Below are 27,867 nucleotides of genomic sequence, written 5' to 3'. Positions count from 1 at the left end.
GAAAGGAAGGGAGATTCTAAGTAGTTGATTCTGCCCTTTTACTCAGACCGTTGAATCAGGGTACATAAGCTTTTACTGACAGCTTCCACCAGGTTTCAAATTATACGTGGATTATCACATTAGACTCCACTCCTTTTCAACTCGTATTCTATTTTCACTGATTAAAAATGAGCCAGTTCCCAAAGGTGGAGGAGGGTAAGCACAGCCTCAGACAATGAGACAATCCTAGAGCATTACTTCATTTTCTGTAAAGGTCAAGTTCTAAATGGATTCTTCTGTTCTGGGCTACATGTTACACTGACAAAAAGTGGACCTGTGATTTCCTCCATTGGTAGGAATGGAGGTAGCTACAGGATAAATATCGCTTGAGCTCCATGTTGTCTACTGTAGCCTTGCCCATAGTAGATACAGAGGACATGGTGTGGTTTACATGCAATTGGCCCTGTATACACTGTAATACCCATCATTGCAAGCAGCAGTGGAAGCAATGCTGGGTAAAAGAAAACTGAGTAGCGTAGGCAAGGCCTTCACATTCAGGATGCGATTGGTAAAAGCAGGATTCAGATACTGGCCAGTGAAAACACTGAAGGCCAAATGGCCCGTCTGTCTTACCCCCCAAGGGACAGAAAAGCTACTCTCTTTGAAGCCAGATGCTACAAAAGGAGCTTCCTCAAACCAAAGCAAGTAACTCCACCCCATCCCTATTTTAGTGTTAATGGCAATCTGATCTGGTCAGGAAACTGAAAAGATGCTTGAGAAAATATTCTTGTCTAGTTTTTGCTGAAGTTGTATCGGTCAAAGTTTTCTGAGCTGCTTTAATAAAAGACTATAGTGACTAAAGAGTTAATAAGGAAGCAAACAATTACCTAAAAATAAGTTTGTTTGCAGAGAGAGCTCCTGCTGATGCCAACGAGAAGGAAAAATGTATGATTTTATAACGGAGTATTATTATACTGAGTTATCAAAGAGCGCTGAATAGATTTGGCTAGAGTGCAAGCAGGAGACTGGTTGCTTGAGAGAGTCACACTTAAAATATCATAACTTTAGTTAAATTTTAATTCATAGGCTTTGTCATGAGAAAGTCATATTTCTATTACAAATTAGACAATGGTTTAAAGAGCTTTTAAAAAAATCCACACTTCTCTCCACTGGGCTCCAGTAAGCTGGCTAAGCCCATACATATTCCCTGCCCCCTATGCTGGACATATGCTGTGCTCTGTAGTGGGCTGGCTGGGGTGACCTATAGGGGTCTCATTAAAAAACCCTGCAGATCATGGAGGTTATAGCTATGACAAACATACAGCCTTAGTAGGAAGCTCTCTCCTTGACACTATTGCCCTGGGAAATACAGTAAGAACGCTCATCTGTCAGACAAGTTACAATGGCCTGGATACACACAAGGAGTTAGGCAGTGTGCTGCTGAACCTCATGATGCCCAGCTTTTAGGTGCCAGGAAAAATCAGTGTGATTCACAAAGCCTGAATTAAGCACCTAGGTTCCCTACGCAGCGAATGGCAAGAGAGACAGACCCCTCAGAATGGGATTCACAAAAGCCAGCACACTAGGCAGGGAGCTGCTTGAACTAGCCAACGGGAGATGCCAGGAAGAGGGGTGTACCCTACACCCTGCCCCTCTCAGGGAGATGGGCATCTAAATCCAGGCTGCAGAGGGACACCTATCTCTGCTGGATATTCACTCTTTGGAGTCTGGCACCTAAGCAGTTTTGCAAGAAGCCAGAGGAGCAGCACTTGCCTGGGATGCGGATGAGGTGGATGCCCTCATCAAATCCCCTCCCCACTCCCAGCAGAAATGGGGAAATTCAACCTGCATCTTCCATGTCCCAGGAAGCGCTTTCAACACTGGGCTAAAAGTTGTAAGGTGGGAAGCACCAGCTCCTTCTCCTGGCGAATTCTGAATGGGACCTGATCCGGCAGGTGGACTCTGAGTCCGCCTACTGGATTGGGTCCAGCATGCCACTTTGGTGCCTGAGCGCCTATCACACTGGGGCTGACGTGGGATATGCACATCCAGACACCTAGAGCAGCAGTCCCCAAACTTTTGAGGTCACACACCCCACTTACCCCTGATCTGTGCCTTTCCCGGGCCAGGAGCGGGGCCCCGGCTCTGGGGACGGGGACGACACAGCCAGGGGTAAGGGGGCCGAGGCTGGAGCTGCAGCTGGGGGAGGGTCTCGGAATGGGGCCGTGGCCAGCGTGGCCCAAGAGCAGAGCTGCTCCGAGGCTGGGGGCGGGGAGCGACTGGGTGGCGCTCCCTCCCTCCCCTGTGGGGGCTGAACCAGGCCCACTGCGCCCTCCTGGACTTTCCTCCACACCCTCGTAGGGGGGCACCCCACACACTCTGGGGACCTCAGGCCTAGAGGGAGGCAGCAGTGTATGTGTCCAGAGGCAGGAACACAGGCACCTGGGAACTTTTACTCTGAAAACGTAGTGAATTTAGGAGCCTACAGGGTTCAGCAAGAATTTTGTGCTTCGCAGTGGAGCCAAAACTGGGATTTATGTGCCTGTCTCCTTTTTTGCATTCGGGCCAATAACTCTTACACAAAGATAGCTACCACTACTGTTCATACATAGCTGGCCCAGTGCCTCTTAGAGCGATTTCAGTAATGAGTTCTTTACCTTTTTAAGATGACCTAATCGGAGTTTGAAGATTTCCTCCTGTTCATGATATTCAGCTAACGTTAACCTGCGTACACAAGAGAACAGTGTCACAGACATAGCCAACACATTTGTAAGCACAGTCTCGGTTACAGTTTCAAGTAGCCAGGCTGGTCTAAACAGGACCGCCCGAGGGAGAGAGAATAAGCTTCAATGCAGCCTATTTACCAGTGCCATGGTAAATAAAGTTCCATTCTAGTGCAATTCCTGTCCAGCAGATGGACTATTTTCAGCGTACCATGCCGCATACACACCCATTTAATAATCTGCTCAGCAATAGGAAGGAGCATCGTGTGCTGTATCCTTCAGCAACTGACAGATTGTTTGAAATTTGTATAGCACATTCTGCAGTATCTCTCGTACTGAAGATAGTGCTCAAGTCTTGACATGCTGTAATACAGCACTGTGCATGTCTGAAGTCTATTTCATGGTACATATTTAATTTACTAAGGTTTACTCCTAACAAAGAAAACCAAGAGGAGATTCTGTAAATATTGAACATTGCGTCAGAAACCTTCACTTTTTGAATGTTCAGATTTGTTTTATTTCTGAAATGTAACTGTTTCGCATTTTTATTTATTTATTTTTTAAAAAACCTGTTGAATCAGATCTCATTAGAAATCTACAGAGAACTACCTCTGGGATGCTACATTACATGACTTTCAAACTCTTCAGAATCCCACTGACTGTTGTGTAAAAAGCACACTACCACTTGCAGCTGTCAATGTTAGACCCACAAGATTGATCTGAGGGGTGAGGGGGCAGAAATACATAGCTTTAATTCTCTCCTCCTCTTGTTCCCCCTGACAGAAGCCTCAACTCTCTCCCAACTTCTAGCCACCTCCTCAGCTCCACAGCGTTATGCTTCTCACTTCCCTAGCAACTCAGTACCACGCTGAGTGTTAGAAGGCAGCTCCACTCTCTGAGCTTCATGCTGCTAAAGAGACATCTCTGTGCAGAACAGCTCTGGGCTCTATGCCACATCTTGCCCATCTCTAGCTTCTTCTGTTCCTGTACCCCTCCTGGCATGCTAGAGACAGCCTGACATAGCAGTGGGGCAGGCAAGGCAATTGCAGGATTGTGTATAGCAGCCTAGAAGGACCTTATAAATCCCAACCTGCCCTCCTCCACAAACATTTCCTACAACAATGGCTAGCCCTTAAAACGTAAGAGCCAGGATTACTCAATGTCCTAGTTAATATACCTGCTCCTCAAATGGATGTCTCTTAGGCCTGGTCTACACTATGGGGGGGTCGAACTAAGGTACACGACTTCAGCTACACGAATAGCGTAGCTGAAGTTGAACTACCTTAGTTCGACTGACTTACCCGTCCAGACGCGGCGGGGTCGAACTCCGCGGCTCCAAGGTCGACTCTGCCACCGCCGTTCGCGGTGGTGGAGTTCCGGAGTCAACCGGAGCGTGTGGGGAGTTCGAACTATCGCGTCTTGATTAGACGCGATAGTTCGAACTCCGAGAAGTCGAACTCACCGCGTCGACCCGCGCGGTAAGTATGGACCTACCCTTAGCGGTAGCTATAAATTCAGCTACAGTTGAACAGCAAGTATAATTGGAATTTGCCTGCTTTACCGTTGTCTGAACAAGCATTTAGTCCAATATTCAGGATGTAGGTTCTCCTTGTAAATCCCCCTTACTGCAAAAGATCACTACATTCCAAATTAACAATCTGTACTAAAAAAATACAACCAATACCATCAATGTTTACACAGGGACTCTGAACAAAAAGTCGCGTGGCATATTGGTAGTTCTTCCTCGGAGAACAGATTACAACACAAGCTCTCAAGAAACAAGCTGACCTGCATTTAAACCAGATCCAATTAATCCAGATTGTTCTGTAATCTCAAATTTACTTGGCTTTAAAGAAGCCTTCCCAGATTGAACACTGTTTTCAGCAAGCTTTGACAACTGGTTGCTATTGTAGGATTTGGGGTACCTGAACAACTGAATAAACCAAATGTGGGTTGTGTGTAAGACACACATAGCGTGAAACAGTGAAAATCTATCCATTTTAGACAAGCAATAGAATGGCCATCACTGGATTAGTATGTCCAGAAATAGCTACATGCTCACTTCTAGTATTTTAAAAAAGCCAAGGAGGCTGGAAAATAAACACTGTCCTATTTAATATAAACACACTTGAAATACACAACTTCCATTCTAGCTGAGAGCTCTGTGACAGCCCGAGCTATGCTACGAACACACTGGACCACAAAAACCCCTACAAATTCATCTTCCTGCCTTAAATTACAGTCTTGTCCATGTTTACATTATAGATGCCTATTTTCAGGTGGTGACTGAATTTCATAACTACTCTTGGGTAAATCTTGGCTGGATGCTCCTATCACAGGAGGACCTCTCTTCCCTTTTAAGACACCCTAACCAAGATGACATCTGTGCTTTTTAAAGGATCCCAAAGGATTTAGCGCCCAACTCCTGCTGAATCTGGATGACATTTACAATGCACTAGGGTGGTCATTTTTAAAGCACTGAAAATGGCTATTTTTTCAGAGAAGGGATTTGGGAAACACTCAATGATTATTACTGATGACTGAAGGAAAATCTTATTTATTCCAAGGCCAGAAGGGATCATTGAGACCATTTGGTCTGACGTCCTGTCTCACAAAGGCCAGAGAACCTTCCCAAAGTAATTCTTAGAGCAGATCTTTTAGAGAAACATCCCATCACAATTTAAAAGTTGCCAGTGATGGAGAATCCACCATGATCCTTGAAATGGTTTGTAGGTAAAACCCCGAACTTTCAGCCTGCAGAGCTACACTGTCAACCAGAAATTGCATGTCTGGGGCAGCCCAAGGAAATACAATAAGATTAATAACTTGCTGCAATAACGAGGATTTATTTTTGCGAAGTATTTTGAAGTTGAAAAGCATGTGAAAGGAATTTTACACGAGTGGCAACGCTACTTTAAGAGGAGATGATGTGCACAATTCTATCAAAACAATACTATTTCATCGGTGGAGAAATTTAAAGACAAACTAAAAGAATCACCTACAAGTAAACACTGAGTTAGGAAGTATCAAAATATTACACACTTATTGTGTAGAGCAAAAGTGCCCGCACCCCCCCCGCCTAAATACAACCGGGGTGCCCAAAATGCAGCTCGCACAGCCTCCCACCCCATTCTCCACTTATCAGACGGGTGGAGGGGGAAGAGCTCGGGGCTTTTGCCCTCCAGCAGGACGGTGGGGCTGGGGGTCTAGGAGCTTCAGCCCAGTGGGAGGCACCTGACGAGGCTCAGGTCTTCAGCCCTGCTCTTGCTGAAGCTCCAAGCCCTGGCTGGTAGCTCCTGTGGGACTGAAGCTCCAAGCCCCACCACTCTGCCACAGGGCAGAAGCACTGAGCCCTGGCAGGTGCACCCGGCTCTCAAACTTCTTAGGATTATTGCACGTGGCTTGGACGGTCAATAAGTTTGGCCACTGCTGACATATACCCATAATATAATTAGCTACCAGGCAACTGCTTTTAAAATCAAACATACATTCATACTATGCTGACATACTGATAAAACAAGAACATTCCAAATTCTGACGGCCCCACTGCAGCGAAGTTTATGAGAACAGTGGGGGAAGCTTGCGTATCCTCTTACAGACTGCAATGCCTAGACCCCAGGGGAAAGGTTAGTGGAATATTAACTTCAGCCCTGAATTGCCTCCGACTCCATACACTGCAGCGAGAGCTTCAATGTTGGTTAATATCAGGGTTTGTTTCCATTAGAACCAAAGGTTACAATATAAGGAATTAGTAAAAATCCAGCTTGTCCTGATTATACCAATTGCTCAGCCCATTTCAAAAGCAAGGTTTTCGGAGGCTAACGAACTCCATCCTGACCACATGTGCCTGGTGCCTGCCAACTTTACAAGATGTCTCCAGCAACTGTGCTAACCACTAAAAAGTCACCCTAAATTTGAAGAATATCGGTGCTATTCACGAGGCTGAAAAACAGCAGATATAGCTGGACATACATAACTACATTAAGGGCAGGTCTACACTACAGCAGGGATCCATGCTCTGAGATCCATCCACCGGCAATTGAGTTAGCGGGTCTAGTAAAGACCCACCAAATCGACTGCAGATCGCGCTCCAGTCGACCCCTGTACTCTACCTCCAACGAGAAGAGAAAAGGTAAGTCGACAGGAGATTCTCTCCCATCAACCCCCCGCGGTGTAGACCCCATGGTAACTCGACCTAAGGTATGTCGACTCCAGCTACGTTATTTGTGTAGCTGGAGTTGCGTAGCGTAGGTCGACTCATTGCAGTAGCGTAGACATAGCCTAAGATTCTGCATCAGGCACAATAAACACCTGATTAAAAGTCTTGCCCCTTCCAAACATCAGGCCTGGTCTTACTAACCATACATTCTAAGCGGCAAATCTTCTAGAGGAAGTGGGAAAGAGCCATAAACATTCTCTTGTCCCCTCAAGTTTATAGTTGCAAGCTGTGAAAAGTCTTTATTCTTCCCAAGATTTTAAAATAATCATGTACAGGCATTCAGTCTGCACTTCCAGACCCGAGTGCGTGTGCTGATTCATACTGGTGTTACTGGAAAGGAGTATATAGCAACTGACATGTGTGACATAAGCCACAGTTAATGGTTTTGGATTTATCTTTGCTACGGAAGCCTTCTATTTGCCCAAAGCACAGGTAACATGTTCCACTACAATTCAACCAGACAACACGCATCAACCATGAAAGAGGAAGTGCCATGCCCGTAAGTGAGGAGACTTCTCTCCATGGCTCATTCAGTTCTTTGACATCTTTATCCTGAGTGCCAAAAAGCAGTGGCAGCTTTTGTTACATGGGCACAGTGTGAAATAGAAACTGAAAGGGCAGAAGGGCCCTGGGCTCTCATCAGCTCCACCAAGTCATGCCATCCCCACACAGCAGTTTTAGTAACATGAATTATAGAAAGCCATTCAAAATTATGATCCTGGTTTAACTGTATTTAGGGGACATTTACATGGGACCCTGAGTGCGGAATGGACCTTTCTAGGAACCAAGGAGAAGGACTGAATGAGTAAAGAGAGGTAAGGAATGAAAGAGCACAAGATGAAAGGAACTCTAAAGGAGAAGAGGGGAGATAGAAACATGGCAGGAATGAAGAGAAGTCTGGGAGTAGCGGCAGGGAGACGGAACAGCTGGCTCGGAAGCTTGGGCTATAGGGGATGGAGCCTTTCACCATTAGGTCAGCAATATGTATGCTGCCTTGGTTAATGGTGGCCAAGTGCTTCATGGAAGCCCCAGGTAGTCAACTGAACTGAGTGCTTGTCTACCCAAACGTTTAGACTGTGGCAAGCTACCCCACACTAGCCTGCAGCAAAGTAACTGTCCGTGTGGACCCTGCTGACGTGCTTTAACAGTTAATACACTTTAACGAGTTCTGTTTCAAGGACTAGATCACAGCACACTAAGTAACTGTTAATGCACGTCAGCAGGGTGCACATGGACAGTTAGTGTGTGGAGGGCTAGTGCACAGTGGAGTCACACCCCAGCTTGCGGCATACTATATGTTGGTGTAGATAAGCCAGTAGTTTACTTCCTAGTGGGTAGGTTTCCTTAACACAAGAGACCCAACATACTTGGTAATTGACCACCTTGGTAGTGTCAGCAGAAGAGACAAGGAGGAAATGGGCTTGGAGACTGAACTCCACCCCCAGCATCCTCGGAGATAATCCTGGCTTGGAAGAAGGACCAACACCTACTGGGGAGGCAGGGAAGCCTGGACTCACCACTGTCCGTGCTAAATTGTTCTGGAGAAAAATGGCTTTAGTCTCCAGAAGGGTCAAGATGGCACGTTTGGAGAGCAATAAATTCACTGAAAACATCTTGTGCACAAGAGAAAAGATTCAGTTACTGGAGAAGAGAGCATGATCTTTCCCCTCCCCACCAGTGGAATTAGCTGACGTTGGCAAGTGCTTTGGAGATAGAAAGGACTGCTTTAAGTATTATACTATGTGGAGAATCTTTCCCCAATATACCTGATGATTTATTTGGAAATCCTCAAAAGAAATCCCAACGGGATAAATACTCCTAACCCATATACCATTTCTTTACTGGGAGGTGCAAAATGCCCAGTTGTGTTGGAATCTGGAGAGAGTATTTGATAAATCTGATTGGAAAATTTCAGCAAAGAACAAAATATTTGCACCATCTAGTCTCTCAAGTCTGAGGCTAGATACAGATGCAGCTGCAATGCTTAAAAAAAATACTGCTTGCACATGAAAAAAAGAAAATTCTACTCTCCAAACTTGCTATGAGCAACATTGATCCCTATTTCACACCAATGGAAAATATTTAGGGCTGCAGCCACAAGTTCCTGAATGCTAGATTTATTCTATAATTATTATTATTATTTTTTACAAGGAATGTCTATGAGATAAACAGTAAAGCTTAGAAGTGAGTGCAGTATTCCATTTCCCAGAAGATATCTATATCCTATAAAAACACTGCTGCTCTGGAATGTCCCAATACAAAGCCATGTTACATACGTTTCGTTTTCTGCTCCATTGGTCTTGTTCTTTCGCTGTTTCTGCTCGTTGCTTGCTGGAGGGGTCTGTCCCATGGCAGGCGGCTTCCGTTTCGCTAACATCTTTCGTTGTCTTTCTATCTCCTCCCGCTGGGAATTTATCCTCTCCTGTTGCCTTGGAGAGAGGGAGTGGGGTGGGGCAAGAAAGGGGCAGACTATAAAAATACAAGTAATGGAAACAGATGACTAATTACATTTCCCGCCCCCCGATTAACAAAATGATATTCAAATCACCTACTCCTAGGATGAGTAAATCAAGTGTTTTAACACAAAGTATGGAAAGACATGCCAACTGTGGGAGGGAGGTGTCAAATCCTTCAACTTGATAAAGGTCAGTCACGATTTATAGAGCAAGGGAGTCTTCATTTGCTGAAATCTGAGAAACCCTCCAACAGATTAAATCCTGTGCCCAAATCATAATAATATTCATGCAGGTGATGATCTCTTTACTAGTGAGGAGTTGAGACCATCTTAAAGAAAACCCAAAAATGAACCATGATTTATGGTTGGCTTTGTCACTCACTTACGCCACTCACTTTTCACAGGTCCCTAAAAGGATCTATTCTAGATTGCTGTCTTCCCCGTTAAAGACTAACACTGAAGTCCAGCACAGCCTGCTAAGTGAATCCTCTACTGCAAGGTTATGGTCACATGATCCCTAGCTCTTAAAGGCAACTCCTTAAAGCAACTCAATCCTTTTTCAATACCACCAATGATGGACCATCTTCTTGCAGAAGAAAGCTCTCATTAAAACTGCTTGTCATTTTAATTTAAAACACGGGGTAAAATTTTGAAAAGCACCAAAATGACTTGGGAGACGAAGTTCCATCAGCTTTCAATGACACTCTGGCAGTTAAGTCGCAAAATGGGAGTTAGAGATTGCGGGTAAAACTTTCAAAAGCACCTCTAGTTTCACGTCTCTTGCAGCAAAAGCAAAGGACTTCTTCCCTTAAAGGAAGCCCCTGACCATCTGTGCACTGCTTGATGAAATGGGTTCCCAGGTCAGACTAGGAAGAAGTGACTCAGTCTTAGGGGATTGTGCATGCTCTTGTCTTTGCATGCTTGTAAATAAAACACTACTTCATGTGAGATTTATTTGCATGGAAGTCCCACTTAATGGCCTGGGCCAGGCAGGCATTTACAGGGTACTTCTATTGATGAGTTGTGTAAAAGGGTTTTGTCATTTCCATTTCCTGGGTTATGCAGCTCCTTTCTCTCTCTGGACATTGTTGCCAGAAAAAAAGTTAAGTATTGTGGATTTTCTCTTTTAGAAAACTTCTTTAAAATAATATACACAGCCTGTTGCGACCAACCATAACACATGCAGTTGTGAAAATCCATCTAAAGATCCAAGGTGTAAGCAGACTGAAGTCAGAATGAGGATAGGATTCCTGCTCTCCTCCTCAGTCCTATTCCCCCTGCCCCAGCATTGCATAGTTGGAATGGTTTTGCCTTCCTCTGAATCATCAGAGAAGGGAAGGAGATAAGACCACCATGGCCAGGTAGCTGTCGATCTGGGATAGGAGAATAAGGGAGGCTCTTTCTCCCCAAGAGGAAACAGGTGCGAATTCTACTGCCATTAGCTCTTCTATAGGTTTAGCTGCTCTCAAAGAATTCATTTTATAAAGCAAATCTGTTTTCACCATAGACGTGCACTGCTGTCAAATATATACCATCAGTTAAGATAGGCTTAAAAGGAGCAATTCAGTTTTGGCCTAAAACTTAGATATTTCTAAAAAAAAGTTTTTAAACAAAACCTGAGTCCAAGAGAAATGTCTCCACTATTTGTTAAAGAACGCATACACAATTCCCCTGTAGTGCTTGCAACCAAAACACTGCTGAAGAACGAACCAGAAGTGAGACTAACTTCACGGATGTTCCAAGATATGAGAGTTGCAAAAAAAGAGTTAAAAATAAGTTTTAATCAAGTTTCACTTCTAACTGAAGGCACAGGTAATAATTAGCACTATATAATTTAAGATGTGTCCCTTTAACTCATTCAATCTTTATCTTTTCTGTATTTCAAATGGGTGTAAAATAGAGGCCGTGACTGTGGCCTTTTTTGCAAGAGGCAGCATTAGCCCAGTGTCCTGGCCACACCAACTCTGGTAATTAGATTCTGACTCCTTAAACTGCAATAGAGTTTTTACTGGAAGGAAATTCTTTGCTGTCTGGCCTAAAAATGTTGTCTATTGTTTGTGCATTGTCAAATAGTAGCTCAGTTTCAATTTAAAGGGTGGTACAGAGCACCACATATAGCTCACATATTAGTCAAAAGTGCTTTGGGATGAGAGGCACAAGAGATGGATTTTCTTTTCTGCCTCATGAGAAAGACAAGGATGCTTCTACTCTTACTTGATGAGGTTCTGAAAAGCGTAGCCATCTGTCCACTGCTCAGTGAAAGAGGCCCCATGCCGGACTGTAGTGAAGTGACCCAGTCTCAGTCGATCCTGCATGCTCTTATCTCTGCATGCCATCTTTTCCTGTTTTGACTGAAGGAAGACAAGACAGAAGTGTTGAATCAGCAGCCATCAATGATCAATTTTGAGCTGAAAGTTATACAGTATTTAAATACTCTATTCTTAGCCAACTCTTAATATTGCCATTGACGAGGATCAAGATGAACTGGCAAAGCTCAGTTAGTGATGCTTGCACAGAACCTGTTCTACACAACATTCAGCTCCACCCAGTTACAAATCCCTCATTTTCACAGACAGGAGGTCATGCCCAATTAAGACCTATCAGTGCCGCAACTAAAGCAATTCAAACAAGTTTTCAGCACTGCCACAATATTTCCCCTGATACCTGCACACATCAGATGTAAATGGTTAAACAGTTAAATTTTTTTTAAAAAAGAGTAAATTAAAAACATTAACTGTAATGAAGTCTTTAAACATTGAAGCAGGCTGAAAGCTGGTAAACAATAACCTAGTATTTTTATAGTGCGCTTTCATCAATAGGACTCAAACTGCTTTACAAAGACATTCTCCATTTTACAGCTAGAAACGGACAGAAGTTAAATGATTTTCCCTAAATCACAAAGCACATATGACACCTGGCACGTCCTAGCCCCCATTTACTGGGCCATGGGCCTTCTTGTGTAGTCTCTTCCAATACTCTCTTGCACTGCTAAGTATAAATTAGCATCTGTGATCCTATGTGACAAGTGAATTATAAGATGCGACAACTCAGACTATTCTGCTCAGCATCCACTTGTCTGGTTTCCTTCTGAGGTTGACAAAAGTAACTAAGCCAAAAGGCTCTGCACTCTGAAAGCCATCACTCATCACCATTTCAGAGAAATGATTCAAAATGCACAGCTCTAATTCTATATTTCAAATGGCTACAAGTTTCACTCCATTCTGAAGAGCAAGTTTCCAAAGTTCAGGACAGGCGTGACAGAGTGAGTGTTTTTTCCAAAGCTGGGTGCCTCTGGATACAGAGGCTCGGAAAGCTAGCAGCTAACCTTTTCTATAAGGAGCTTCTTGCTCATTGTCACACATCTATTCAACCGTTCCTTGTATTTCTCCAGCATCTTTTGCTGTTCATCAATCTGCCGTCTCAAATCACAGTTGGCCTAAAAAAGAAAGTACATAAGGTCAGCGAAAACAAGATATGAACTTTCCACTTTCAAGGCTGCCCTGAAAAAGCCAAGCCACATATCATCTTGAAAGGTACTCTACTCAGCTGGCTCCAGGGAACAGGTCAGAGAAAAGCAAATTAGCAGCCAACTTGTTGTCAAGATAAAAGACCAAGTGAATCCACCCTCTATGGTACTTATCTGGTCCCCGTTACCAGAGTATCTGAGCACGTCACAATCTTTAATGTAACCTCACAACACCCCAGGAGATAGGGAAGTGCTATTATCCTATTTCACAGGTCGGGAATTGAGGCAGAGACACACTTGGGGCATGGCTACACTAGAGTTTACAGTGGTGCAGCTGCATCACTGCAACGTCTCTAATGTAGCCGTTCTAAGTCGACGGGAGAGAGCTCTCCTGTCAGCTTAGCTATTGCCACTTGTGGGGGCTGGTGTAATTATGTCCACACCGGCGCTTATATCTGTGTAACTTGTGTCACTCAGGGGGGTGATTTTTTCACCCTCCCCCACAAAGCAACATAATTTATGCTGACATAAGCTGTAGTGTAGACATAGCCTAAGTAACTTGCCCAAAGTTACGTGGGAAGTATATAGCACAGCAGTGAACTGAACTAGTGTCTCAAGTCCAAGGCTAGCACAGTAATCACTGGACCATCCTTCCTCTCTAGTGAGCACTGATGGGAAGCAGCAAGTTGACTTCCTTAGCACTTTCAGCTGTAGGATTGCTCTCTGGCACAGCTGGTCAGCTCTGCTATAGACTCTCTTTCTGGAAACTGGGATTTTTTCAAGAACATCACGTTTGCATGGGTGTTTCCTTTGTAGGCTAGAAGAGGACATATCTAAAACCAGAAAAATCTGTCATTTGGCATCCAGTTAAGCCTCGAGTGGTACAGGCCTCTTAAAAAAAAGAAAAAAAAAAAAAGATTTTAGGAGTTATTCTTGAGGTCATTAGGAAACAGAATTATTTGTCATCCTGGTTGGAAAGTGTTACACAAAATCTTGCATGTTTTTGACCATGCCATAAAAAGCATCTCTTTTACATACATATTCTCCTAGATACGGAGGCCAGACACACAAGTATAGTCTTTTCAAAATAAGGGCCTTAGTGTGGTCAGAAACAAGTTTTTTTATGAAATGTTTTCAATACAGAAGTGTCTGGAATAAGAGGAAAAGTTCAGTTTTGCTTTCAACTCCTCGACTCTTGCTTTCTTCTGGTAGACAGCATGCCTACATGTCCGATAAGTCCTCTAGGCAGGGTTCCCTGCCCCACAGCATATTTTCTAATGCTTTATATGCTTTCTAATTTAGAGGATAGCTTCCATCACTTCCTTGGATTCAAGTGACAAGTCTACTAGATCTCATCATTTAGAATGAAACCGTTGATACATAAAGGAACTTCTGAATGAATAATGAGATAGAATAGCTGTACTCAGACTGGCCTGACTGCTACACTTGGTATCTACATATACTGGCAAGACTCCCCATAGCTTCTACCCCCAAGAACCACCCTTCTCAGCCTAACCAATTTGCCAATTATCCTTTGAAAAGGTATTCACGTTACCTCCTTCTCTAAGAGCGTCAGTTTCTCCAAATGTAGTACAGAAAATCCTGATCTGTGCACGTGTTCAACTCTTGCAATACCAGGATGCTCCAAAAAGCAGGTTTTACAAGAGCCTTTCCATGTTCACACTTACTCTTAATAAGTCATCTATCCTCCCCTCCTTCTTCTCCAGGTCAGAGTTTTTATTGTTTTCTAGTGCAGATATTTTTTCCATTGTGAGGTCAGACTGCAGAGACAAACATCACAAATCAAAGTCAGAAGAAAATAGGTAATATTTCAGCTACAGAAAGCTTGCTACATATTCGTCTCTGGCCATTTGTCATGGTTCTCAATAGTTTATTCTAGAAAGCAGGGCTTTGCGCATTCTAGAACTCTGGATTCTATTTTCACTCTTCTCCTTCTACTGGGGCGCACACCCGCAGCATAAAGGTCAGATGATATGAGCAGACAAGTGTTAGACAATTCGGCCAAGGGGAACACTGAAATTGCAGTGGCATTTGAAGAGCTGCAAAAGCCCCACCTTCTGCTGTAAATATAGATTCCTGTATTGCATTCCTGAATTTTGTTTCGTGCCCTTAAGGCCTCTGGTTTTCAATGTTCTCCCAGGCAGTAACAACACAGCTAGCATGAGGGGAGGCTTAAAATGCACAGCCTCTCAGTCATGATTTCAAATGTATTTTAGTTCCAAGCTAAAATTTCAGTAGGTAGACAGAGTAAGACTGCGCACCTTGAAGATCTCAGATTGGCCATCACATACCCACACTATTCATTAGACAGGACGTGAGTCTTCACACAGCCCTACGATGGCCTTGTGGGGGAGTGTTACATCTGACGGTTTTTTCCATTTGTATGCTCTCATTTTAAATAACCTCCTTTGAACTGAACTGCTCCCTTTTAACAGCAGAAACAGACAAATCTTTGTTTCTGAAAACTTATGTATTTGATTCCCTGTAACAAACAGGAATTATGGGTACAGTGGGGAAGAGCAGCCCGTACCATTTGGCAGTTGTTTCTTAGACTCAGACTTTAGGGCCAGAAGGAACCATCATCATCATCATCTAGTCCAGTGGTTCTCAACCTATTTACCATTGTGGGCTGCATCCAATATACTACCTGTATGGTCCTGAGGCTGTCACATGGGGCACTGCTCTGTGCCGATTAGGCTGCAAGCAGCCCACAGGTGAAGAACCACTGATCTAGTCTCACCTCCAGCACATCATAGGCCACAGAACTCCACCCACCCACGCCAGCAATAGGGCCATAACCTCTGGCTGAACTCCTGAAGACTTCAGATCTTGACTTAAAAGACATCAAGTTACAGAGAATCCACCATTTACTCTACTTTAACCCAGCAAGTGACCCACACTGCATAGGAAAGAAAACAAAAATCCCACAAGATCTCTGCCAATCTGACCTGGGGAAAAATTCCTTCCTGACCCCAAATATGAAAATCAGTTAGACCCTGAGTATGTCTTATCAGGTCTCAAAATGTTCTAAAGAGCAAGTAATCGCCATCAGCAGTTAGGTATGTAAGTATCCATTTTACAGAGAGAAACTGAGGCACAAAGAGGTCATGGGACTCGTTCAAGGTGACAACAGGGTGGCAGAGCCACAAATAGATCCAACCAGTCCAAACTCAGTCCTCTGATGAAGCCGGTAGGTTGCCACCTACCAAGACTCATGTCTCGGTTCTCTCCTCCCGTGCTGAAACTGCACCAAATGTAAAGCTTAGATGTAAGGGGGCAATGTGCTCTACAGTTTATTGACCTATACCTGTGTCTGTTTGTGCTGGACGGAAATCTGTTTTTGGGAGGTGCAGGAATGCTCTGTGTTCCCTGATCCCGTAGAAGAGGGGCTGCCTTGCTGGGCCTGCAACAGAAAGCCAGCATAATTATATACTACCAGGTATTAACGTGACTGCAATTCTTCATGCAAAAACACACTCATTTCATATGGAAAATGCTTTCTGGTCTCAACACCATGTTGTTCAGATAAATCCATTTAAAAAGCGCTTCAGAGGTTTCGGCTATCAAAAGGAAAACCGATCCTTTTCAGAAAACCCAGCTCAATCTGTTAAGACTTGCAGTGTTGCCAACTCTCATGATTTTGTCATAAGTCTCACGTTAATTATTGTTTTCCTTAAAACTCCAACTCCTGGAGTCAGGTGGATGTGCAACGATTTCAACCTTCATTCTTTAAGAAAAAGTTTCTAGCCCCAGTGGCTGTGGAGAAAGCTTCAAAATGAGCCCCTCCCCCATACACACACACGGCTCAAAAAGCAGAAGGCAAATAAACACAAAAATCAATTATTTTTTACATAATCTCGTGATTTTAAAGCCAATCTCATGATTTTTCATGAGCCTGACATGATTTTTGAACATTTGGTGTTGACAATACTGTACAAAATACAATGTTTCCATTAACTTTAATATAACTTCAGTAACATTTCATCAAGGTTCTCAGCTGTCTTTATGCAGTGTTGTTGTAGCCATGTTGGTCCCAGGAAATTAGAGACACAAGGTGGGTGAGGTAATATCTTTTATTGGACCTAGTGCTTTTGGTGAGAGGGGCAAGCTTCTGAGTTTACACAGAGCTCTTCTTCAAGTCTGGGAAATGTACTCAAGAGCGTCACAGCTAAGTACAAGGTGGAATAAATTGTTTAGCACAAGTAGTTAACACATTTCAAGGCATCATTCAAGGTCAACTGGCCCATCATCACCTCTCCATCATAGTGGAGGGAAAGAAAAAAAAAAGCTAGGAGTGGCTCATCTTTTGAAGGTATTGTGCAGGTTTCCTTTGAGGAGGAGAAGAGGTCAGATGTAGAGTTATCGCTTTGTGCTGTGTTCACCCACAGGTCTTTTATCATTTTTCTGTGAAAGGTCATTTGAGTGCAGGGGTTGTCTCGTTCCACCCACTGTTGTTATTGGGGCATTTAGTTCACTAGTACACCACACCTGATAGCTATGTGTAGAACCCATGGATCTTGAAAGGTGTTCTGTGGGGGGTGTTGATAATTGCAGCAGTGGAGATACGTCCACAGGTTTTGCATCTGTTGTGCTGGCAGAGTCTGAGGGCTTGGCTACACTTGAGAGTTGCAGCGCTGGGAGTTACAGCGCTGGTCGTACAGCTGTGTAGGGAAAGCGCTGGTGTGTGGCCACACTCACAGCTACCAGCGCTGCAGTGTGGCCACATTTGCAGCATTTGCAGCGCTGTTGGGAGTGATGCATTATGGGCAGCTATCCCAGCGTTCAAGTGGCAGCAACGTGCTTTTCAAAAGAGGGGGGTGAGGTGTAGTGTGACAGGGAGCGGGGGAGAGAGAGAGAGTGGATTTTTGGAGCTGACACTGTATCAGCTCTCTGCCTTGCAAAATCAGAAAATTTTCCCGACCCCTTACTCTTAACTGCAAACAGCCTGCAGACCAGATAAGCAGCTGTTTCTCTCGTCAAGCAAACACTCATCCCCCTGCCTGCCTCATTCACAGGGGTTCTCTCATTTGATTGTTCACAGTCAGTTACAGGGTATGGCTACACTTGCGAGTTGCAGCGCTGGTGGAGGCTTTCCAGCGCTGCAATTAGTAAGTGGCCACACCTGCAGGGCACTTCCAGCGCTGCAACTCCCTGGCTGCAGCGCTGGCCGTACACCTCACTCGGCATGGGGAATAAGGATTCCAGCGCTGGTCATCAAGTGTGGCCACACACCAGCGCTGTTATTGGCCTCCAGGGTATAAGGGTGTATCCCAGAATGCTTTTAACTAAATTACTCCCTTTGCTTTGTTATGCAGCCTCTCTTTGTTTTGTTGTGAACCTCTGGAGCGAGCTGCTCTACCAGAGCTGCTTATCAGCTCCTGTTTGCTGTGATCAATCTGTGAACAATCAAATGAGATCCTCCTCCCTGCGTGATTCACAGGGGTGAGTGTTTGCTTTGCTTGAGAGAAACGGGGGGAGGGGGCAGAGGGGGGAAAGAGTATGTTGGATGCAGGCTGTTTGCAGTTAACAGTAAGGGGGTGGGAAAATTTTCTGATTTTGCACAGTGTCAGTTCCAAAAATCCACTCTCTCTTCCCCCCCTCACCGGTCCCTGTCACACTGCCCCACACCCCCCTCTTTTGAAAAGCACGTTGCTGCCACTTGAATGCTGGGATAGCTGCCCATAATTCATCACTCCCAACAGCGCTGCAAATGCTGCAAATGTGGCCACACTGCAGCACTGGTAGCTGTGAGTGTGACCACACACCAGCGCTGGCCCTGCACAGCTGGACGACCAGCGCTGCAACTACCAGCGCTGCAGATTTGTAAGTGTAGCCATACCCACAGATTGATCACAGCAAACAGGAGCTGTGTTTGTTTTTTAGATAAGCAGCTCCCGGAGCCCCAAGTTCACAACAAAACAAAGAGAGGCTGCATAACAAAACAAAGAGTAATTTAGTTAAAAGCATTCTGGGATGTCGCCTAATACCCTGGAGGCCAATAACAGCGCTGGTGTGTGGCCACACCTGACGAGCAGCGCTGCATCACCAGCGCTGCACTCGTTACACCCCAAGCAGACCAGGTGTACAGCCAGCGCTGCAGCCAGGGAGTTGCAGCGCTGGATGTGCCTTGCAGGTGTGGACAGTTACTAAGTTGCAGCGCTGGAAAGCCTCCACCAGCGCTGCAACTCTCAAGTGTAGCCAAGCCCTGATGCTTCTTCGAGTTGGTCCGTCCTGGTCTGTGGGGAACTTGCTTCTGATGAGCTTAGTGAGGCTGGGCAGGGGGTGGTTGTTTGAAGGCCAGAGAGGGGGATTCAGAAAAGATTTCTTTCAGGATGGCATCCCCACTGAGTATGGGTTGTAACTGTTTGATGATAAACTGTATGGGTTCCAGTGTAGGGTGACAAACATACAAGCGTAGGACTGAAAGGGACCTCAACAGGTCGTCTAGTCCAGTCCTCTGCATTCAAGGCAGGACTAAGTAATAATTACACCATTCCTGACAGGTGATGGGGGTTTTTAAGAACAGGTTAGACCAATTACAGAGATTCCACAACCTCCCTAGGTAATTTGTTCCAGTACTTAATCACGCTGACACTTAGGCTTTGTCTACACTACACTTTCATTGTTAAAACTTTTGTCACTCAGGGCTGTGGAAAAAAGAAACAGCCCCCTGAACGACAGAAGTTTTAATGACAAAAAAGCACCCATGTGGGAGCCGCTCTCCTGTCCACGAAGCTACCACCCGTTGTTTGGGTGGTTTTACTGTGTCTCCACCGCGCACCTTACGATGGCCTGGCTGCAGCGGAGAGCTGCGCCTTTGTAAGGCGCGCAGTGTAGACATAGCCTAGGAAGTTTTCTGTATTGAAGCAGGTTCTCTTGGGGTATTTGGGTGGCCCATTCCATGATGTAATCTACTTCTCTGGCAAAGTGTCCTTATTTGGCCTGGGAGTTTAAATGTAAAACTTCGCTAGATAATAAAAATTATGGACTGAAGAGACACGGATTTATGGCTTATTAGAGCCATATAACCCACTTACCCCCTCTGCCAGCTTCCCCCACACTTTACTCCCCTATGACTGGAGAGGAGTTAATGGGCCACCACTTCACCTTTGAATGGTCCCTTGAAATGTGTTTAACTACTTATGCTAAACAATCTGTTCACTTTGTATTTACCTGTGACACTGAGCACATTTCCCAGACCTGCAGAAGAGCTCTGTGTAAGCTCCAACGCTTGTCTCTCTTACCAAAAGCAGTTGGTCCAATAAAAGATATTACCTCACCCACCTTTGTCTCTCAACTGTATTGGCAGTTACTCCAGATTTGAGAGTAGTTGGTTTAGCCTAAAATCAGTCAGGAATCTACTTTGGCTTTATCAGTTTCGCCTCTTAAATTGAAATAAAAGCATCTTCACCAGACAGATTTCTCCAGAAAGCAAGCCTGGAGATCCAGCAACTTTTCAGATACATCATGAACCAGCTGTCAGATGGTAAAGACTGTCACTAATAACCCAGGCTGGATGTGAACCAGAGCCCTAGAGCTGAAAGGCTCCACATCCCATTCCCAATCCCTTAACACAGCCTCTGCCCCTGGCTTGGGTTTTTAAAGACTGCTCACCGAAACAAAAGCAAAACAGAGGCCAGCTCCCCTCTGTACCAGCTGCTCACTCTCAAGCCGCTGTTTTGCCAGCATCATAGACATCAGCGTTGGCAGAGGAGAGTGTTCTTCCTGCGGCTCCTTTGCAGAACTGCCATCTACCCCATATAATGGCTGCTCCACTCGCCGCTGTAATACATTTAAAAAAATACAATAAACCTTTAAAAAATAGACGATTCTCTGGTTCTGCCAAAACTGTTGTCAGCAAAGCAGCAGCTCAGGAATGGCGAGCCAGCAAAAAGAGGATCTGTTAAAAGCAGGGCTCCTGGAAAGATTGCTCTGACAGCAGTGGTCAATAGGAGTAACTGGAATAACATGTTTGAAATGTGCTGCAATGCATGCGAATGTGCAGAACAGGCTTCCCCTAGTTAACGGAAATACTGCCCCTCTCCATCGTGCACATTTTGGGGCCATTCAAGCAAAGAGCTGCCAACACAAAGCCTTAACCAGAATATCTTAATTTAGGCCTTTGCACTCTTTAAAGGCTCAGAACAATGATCCCTAGCTCTTATAGATCTCAAAGCACGCACTTTAGGTCAGTATCATCATTCTACAGATGCTTAGTACTTTTCAAAGTCATTTACAACCACCCAGCTTCACAAGAGGTGCAGGTATACCCATTTTACAGATGAGCAACTCTGCCTCAATTTACTTAAGATAAGCAACTGAACCAAGATCAGGATCCAGGAGTCATGGCAACTTGGCCCTCATTATAATGGCAAAAATACACTGTAAGATAGGTAAAGACTAGCCCTATTTCAAAGCTTTTCAGGGGGTACCCATATGCAGCTGCTAAGGGGAAACTACTTTCACATCTTGTACAGTGGTTTTCTAACTGTTGTGCATGGCTTGGTACCATCGGAACAAATGATATTCGCTACACTGATTAGTTATGACGGCAGAATGCCAAGTACTGGACTGTTTTACGTGCGATGGGGTAGGTCTTAAAGTCAGACTTCCCTTTCCGATGGAGAGCTTTATGGGATGGGGACATTGCAAGAGCTGAAATCTGAGCAGAGGGCTGTGAAATCTGCAACGGAGGGATAAGGGGATCTGAAGTAGGCAAGGGATGGTCTAGGAAAGCTGAGCAACCTTTCCTCCCTTAGCCTGGGCACAGACTAGCTTACCATGCAGTGTGAATAACCACTAGTGTCTTTTCATAAAAGGTGCTTAATCCCTTCCTTACCCACACACTAATTCCCTAAACTGGGAATGATATTCAGTTTTCTCCTCTTTTCCCCTGTTCCCACTGTTGTTGGTTTTTCCTTTTGTAGCCAAAGCAATAGTCTTATAGATGCATGCTACTAGCACAACACAGGCATAAAGTTAAAGTACGGTTGCAGGAGAAAGGAGAACCAGAACTGAAGACAAGGAATCTGAAGAGCATTGTGAGGGTGTATACAAACCCCCCACCAGCATGGAAGCGGTTAAGGAGCTGTTTTGGGCAAAGGTGGCCCTGCCCTTCCACACCTGCAAATCATGCCAGGATAGGAGGAGGAGTCAGAAGGAGGGAACTCCACTCAGAAGGGGGCAGCCCTAAGAAGGGAGCAGGCAGTTGAGCTTCTCCAGGGAGGATGAGAGTCAAGCAGACAGGAGAACAGGGATTCCCTGCATTAAGATGGGAAACGAGACACACTTCCACTGGAGACCCAGTGCACTCGGGGGTGAACTGAGATACCTCCCCGGCCTCTCTGAACTAAGAGGCCAATATCCTCATGGAAGCCACCTACAGGTTCTCCTTTTTCCTTATGCTTTTATTTTACCTTGTCTGACTGTTCTGTTTCTTTCACCTGGGACCATGAGGGGAAGAAACAACCAAGCAGCCTCAATCAGAGGGCTGAGTACTAGCCAGCCCTGCTAAACTGACATACCTTGCAGTATGCATGGGTGTGGGACAATTAGATATCAGAGGGGTCGCCGTGTTAGTCTGGATCTGTAAAAGCAGCAAAAGGTCTTGTGGCACCTTATAGACTAACAGACGTTTTGGAGCAGGAGCTTTCATGGGTGAATACAAAAGTGGGGATTCACTCACGAAAGCTCATGCTCCAAAACGTCTGTTAGTCTATAAAGTGCCACAAGACCCTTTGCTGCTTGGACAATTAGATGTGCATGCTCGTGCTCCCCACATAGCTCCTGAAGAGGACACTCTGCCAACGGATTCGTGACAAGCTCCTTTGTAAAAAAAGACAACTGACTTAGCCAGTGCAGCCTGTGACATGAGTTTTGACTGCATGGGACAGGTTCTCTCCAGGTCTCTATATACTCAATATATTAAAATGCAAAAAAATGTACTCAAGGAATGACTGCCTCTTATGCACTTACCACAGGATCCCAGATTCTGGGGAGAAGAATGGTCTTGAATGTTGTGCATGTAAAGTATCATCCAGGAGGTGTCATTAAGAGGTTTTTGAATTTAACTTTTTTTTTTTTTTTTTTTTTTAAAGAAGGGAGGTGCTGTTGTGTTAAATACAACAAATGTACAAAATAATCTAGCAATATGTTTTAATTCCCCATTAACTTTAAGGTAGCACTGGAAGGGTTTCATTAAGATCTGGTGATGTATGATGGACTCTGAGGTCCAATCTCTCTCTTTTGTGGCACTCTGCACTGTACAATGCACAGTCCCAGAGCACTCAGCATTGGAATTTAGACAAACATGAGTTTAGGAGATATGCAAATGACTTCAAAATAGACTAGCCAGGAAAGCTCATACGTTTCACTGTATCTGGTTTACTGTCAGTACACTTATGCTCCGGAAAAAGACTCCAAACTGCCACACTGTTCTCCTAATGCTCAAGAAAATCTGAGGATTAGGTCCAGGCCTATTCAAAGGGTGGTTTTTAAGGGTACTTACACACTCATAAGAGAAAAGCAGTTTCTGACATATCTTTAAAGTTTTTTAAAATATTGGTTCTCTTCACATTTGAACCTTGCAAAAGGGACCAAATGGCTCAATGAAAGAAGTGGGGGAGTGGGCATGCACACACATTGGAAAGCTTTTACTGATTATCCCAAAAAGCTACAAGCACCAAAAATCAGTGTGGAGTAAAATATTTTTCAGCACTAACAATGATGTATTTGTATTTTAATATTTCTATGAACCCCAGCGAAGAGCAGGATAACACTGAGCTAGGCACCATGCGGACATTGAAAGCCAGTCCCTTCTCTGGAAAAATCTTACAACCGAAATAGACAAGACAAAACTGTGCAGGAAGAGGGATGCAACAGAGAAGCAGAGTGATCAGAATGGAAAATGTTAGTTCTACTTTTTCTATTACTAGGAACATAGGCCAATCCACAACCCTTTAAGACAGAACTTGTCTATACTATATCAAGAAATGGCATCTGGGGTTTGAAGTATGCAAGATAAACTGTTTAAGATTGGACTTGCTCCTTGGAAACAAACTCATGCCCACGTCAGGCCCTGGACAGCTGGTTTTACAGCTATGATCCAGTTTATTAGCTCTGTATAGACTGCAGGATCACTGAAACTAATTCAGAGTCTAAACAAAATCCAAGTCCCTTTCAGTAACCCTGATAACATTCTGCCCTATTTGTTCAGAAAAATCTCCTGGCTGGCATATTCACTGCATCATTTAGCACCTTCCTCAGAGGGAATACTTACTGGTAAGGGATTGGATAAGGAATGCTGTGGTGAGGATCGGGCGACAGGTGGCACGCTTCTGCCAGGACTGGTTCCTGGACCACTTCCCCCAGCAAACTGACCAAAAAGATACAGATGATCAATCACTTCATAAAGATACTATGCTTAAGCAAGTTTTTTTGGGGGAAAGCTGCATAGAAGCTGCATATTTATCTTAAAGCATAAAGACCTTCCCTATAAGCCCTAGCAACCTGTTTTAGTGGACACTGAAGACAACAAAAAATAAAAAATTCACTGACTGAGGTTTGGCCATTTACAAAAGAAAATGAGCACGAACTATATCTATTATAGAACCATAGAATATCAGGGTTGGAAGGGACCTCAGGAGGTCATCTAGTCCAACCCGCTGCTCAAAGCAGGACCAACCCCAACGAAATCATCCCAGCCAGGGCTTTGTCAAGCCTGACCATAAAAACCTCTAAGGAAGGAGAGTCCACTACCTCCCTAGGTAACCCATAATACCAAGAGGTGACTGTGAATGCTTTCAATGGTTAAATATTCACAGCTACATTAGATAGAATTTCTTATTTTAAACCAAGGGATATAGTTCAAGATAAGTCAACTTCTAACAATACAGGAAGACCTTCCCATGGCCGGTATGTCTAACTGTGCACTCTATGTACATGTGCGTGTGTGGGGGCAGGGTGGGGAGAAGACAACATGCACTTTGCTCTGAATCATCTGTTGCCAGTCAGGAACAGGGTATCAGATTCGCTGGCACTCTGGTCTAATCTGGTATGGAAGTTCCTATGTTCCTGTACTATGGCCTGTGCCATGCTTTAACTGAGCAATGTCTGAAGACAGTAAGGAAGAGGTGCTAGCAAAAGCACTGCTAACTCCAAGCCAACTAACTACTCAGAATAAAGTGAAGAACAAGTTGTTAGGGATGAAAAGTAACAGGCTGTAGTTTGTACATGCTAGGAAAGAAAAAGTGCCAAGAATATATATTAAATGAGTTTTCTTAAAGTTTTTAGGAGGTACCCATCACCGTTTTGATATCTCCACTCTGTGCTTGGTGCTGGCCTCTCAATGGGGCTAACTTCTTAGTCTTGATCCTGCAATGACTTAAGATCTTGCTTAACTCTGAACAGGATCTGTCCAACTTAAGTTAATGGGACTCTACTGGCAGATTCCTTTGCAGGACTGGGTCTTAATATCACTGCAGTGGGCTTGCCAAAAGGATGCTCAGTCTCATGAGGCAAGGTTCAGATCCCAATAGAAGTCAGCTTCAAAACGGTTTTAAAGAGATTGCTATTTATAACATTTAGTCAGTCAATTGTTTAAATTTAAGAAACAGAAATTAGCTTAATTTAGAAACAAGATTCAAATATTTTGCCCTAATCAAATTCATAAGCCTATCAGCTTGATACAGCGAATCCCCTACACCAGAAGCTATGATTTAATGCAGTGGTGAGATAAAAAAAACAAAAACCCAAAAACACCTCAAACAAGGATTTAAGAACAGATTTCTCTGAAAATTCAATTTTAAGTTAGCTTACCTCAAAATAATCACTAATTTTATGTCCCCTAGGAGTGCCTTTTCCTGGAAGGGAAACAGAAGGAAGGCAAACTTGATTTGCAAATATAAACATCGGATGCCATTTTGAGAAACCTATTCATGTAAATAAAGACGTACACTTAGGTGCGCCTTACATCACCTAGTACAGAAGAAGAGCTTCTACGCAGCAATAGTTAGTCCCAGGATTAGAATCTCTACACTTTTTTTTTTTTTTAAATTAGGAGAGTTGGCAGTTTGACTAATTCCAAAATTGACATAGACCCAATTAGATGACATTTGTTTCTCTGCAAATAACAAGGGAAATATTTGCTCTCACGTGCAATGTGGATCTTTCAAAACTTCCTTCAAAGTAACAGCATAATAAAGGTTACTATATACAATCTACTCTTGCCTTTACATAACTCAATGTGAGTACATTAAGCCTCCCACAATCCTTCCTATGAGAGCTAGAGAGATAATGGTGATTCAATACAGATTCATTAAAGTTTAACTGTTGTTCCACCTCTTTCCAAACACTATAGGTACAGTCTACTATCAATAGAATCTGTTATTTTGTTTTAGGAGCAGATTCCTATCGTCAAAATAACTATTCCTTCCATCCTCCCAATGTTCACCCACTAAGAGGAGCGTGAGAGCTTGGACTGAAATCAGACTCTCTTTTCTTTAAGACATTTGCTGTTTTATACTTTTGAGTACAACTTGTTCTCTAGCTGGTTGTTAAAGTGGGTTTCCAATGTTACATGGAACAAGATGTAGAAAATGAATGAAAGCTTTTCAAAGTACAGCAAAAATGAGAGAGATTTCAACTGCAGACTGTACCCATGTGACTAAGCACATGATATTCACATAACCCATATGAGGACCCACATCCAGTCTCTCCTTGTGCAATCTGGCCCAATGATATTTCTCCAATAAGAATTCTAGAGTTTAGAAGTAAACACGAATGTTGCAGTAAGTTGTTGTAGGACTGAATGTTTTTCTTACAGTGGAAACAAGGACTCCCAGAGGAGTACTACACTATCACTGAAAGTACTTCAAATAAATTCCTAACAAGCTACCTGACACACCCCTGAGATGAACCATTACTCTCCTTAGACACCACAACTCTTTAAAAAGTGAAGCCAATTATCAACTGGTCGGAAATCCTGTGAAGGGTCAGGAGAATGGGTTACCTTGACTGGTCTCATATGCTTCTGCTTTTCTTTTCCTGTTCCGCTGGTCATTCTGTTTCTTCTCGGGAGTCTGTTAAAAAATACTTCAAAATTAACATTTCTGCTGTTATTCCAGAATTTAAAAAACGACCAAAATACTAAATAAATAGGTTGCAGGTCCCCGATGGTCGTTCCAGTTCCCAAGTGCATTAGTTTTTGCACTCAGTACTTAGACACTACCTTCAGACCTATGCACAGCAAAAATAAGAGAACATGTTAGAAATCAGAAGGGGATGGGAACAGGGAGAGATTATTTTCTATTTTAGACATAGTAGGACTGATTTTCCATTGCCCTGTACATCATGTAGTCTTTTAGTCTGCTGCAGATCAAGCATAAAATTCAATCAAATCAGAACAGCAGTGTTTAACACCCACTTTTCACTAGTCTAAATGGCTACACAAGATGCAGGGCAGTTGAGAATTGGGCCTAGTCTGTTTATGTTCCAAGGATGGGATTTTCAGAAATGCTTAAGTGAGTCAGGAGCTCAAGTTACATTGCCTTTCAATAGGACATATGCTCCTAAGTCACTTCAGCACTTTTTTGGAAAATCCCACCCAACTGACTGCAGCCCATTCAATAACTGATTTCTAGTGCTCTTAGTACCTAGGTGCTGTCTCGCATAAGTTACATGAAAAATCATTTACACATTATGTGAAGTGTTTCAGATGTAAGGAATTCCTTCAGCAGGACTTCAAAACGAAGCAAGACACAAGAAAACAAAACTTGAAGTTCTATGTATTAGAAAAACCCTATCAAATTTACAACAGAGAAAAAGCTGGTCATTTTTATCACATACATTTTACCCCAAACGGGCCCAAAATATTTTCCAAGCTATTTGTTTACACATGATGTCAGCCACCACTGAACGACAGAGGAGGAAAGCCACAGTGCCCATTGCACAACAAAGGGTATGGAAATCTTGGCCAAAACTTTTGTGGCAAACTTAAGATTCATGG

At 43.8% G+C, this 27,867-nt stretch overlaps 1 protein-coding gene across 5 annotated transcripts in view; it reads right to left on the bottom strand.

Annotated features, from left to right (window-relative positions):
• TLK2 (tousled like kinase 2) overlaps window positions 1-27,867 on the bottom strand; it is a 56,725-nt gene that overhangs the window by 15,497 nt on the left and 13,361 nt on the right. For 2 of the 5 annotated variants that reach the window (XM_039516353.1, XM_039516351.1), the window contains exons 4-13: window positions 26,872-26,941; window positions 25,680-25,723; window positions 24,142-24,237; window positions 20,478-20,645; window positions 16,171-16,266; window positions 14,531-14,623; window positions 12,702-12,812; window positions 11,591-11,727; window positions 9,198-9,350; window positions 2,637-2,703 (exon numbers count right to left, since the gene is read on the bottom strand). In XM_039516353.1, the coding sequence (XP_039372287.1) occupies window positions 2,637-2,703; window positions 9,198-9,350; window positions 11,591-11,727; window positions 12,702-12,812; window positions 14,531-14,623; window positions 16,171-16,266; window positions 20,478-20,645; window positions 24,142-24,237; window positions 25,680-25,723; window positions 26,872-26,941 (1,035 nt within the window). The remainder of the gene's footprint in view (window positions 1-2,636; window positions 2,704-9,197; window positions 9,351-11,590; window positions 11,728-12,701; window positions 12,813-14,530; window positions 14,624-16,170; window positions 16,267-20,477; window positions 20,646-24,141; window positions 24,238-25,679; window positions 25,724-26,871; window positions 26,942-27,867) is intronic. The other 3 variants (XM_039516354.1, XM_039516352.1, XM_039516355.1) reach the window with 3 other exon arrangements.

This window comes from Mauremys reevesii, linkage group 27 (genome assembly GCF_016161935.1).
Source record: "Mauremys reevesii isolate NIE-2019 linkage group 27, ASM1616193v1, whole genome shotgun sequence".
NCBI lineage: Eukaryota > Metazoa > Chordata > Testudines > Geoemydidae > Mauremys > Mauremys reevesii.
Note: the sequence above shows the minus strand (reverse complement) of the source record. Positions and strands in the feature narration are given on the sequence as shown.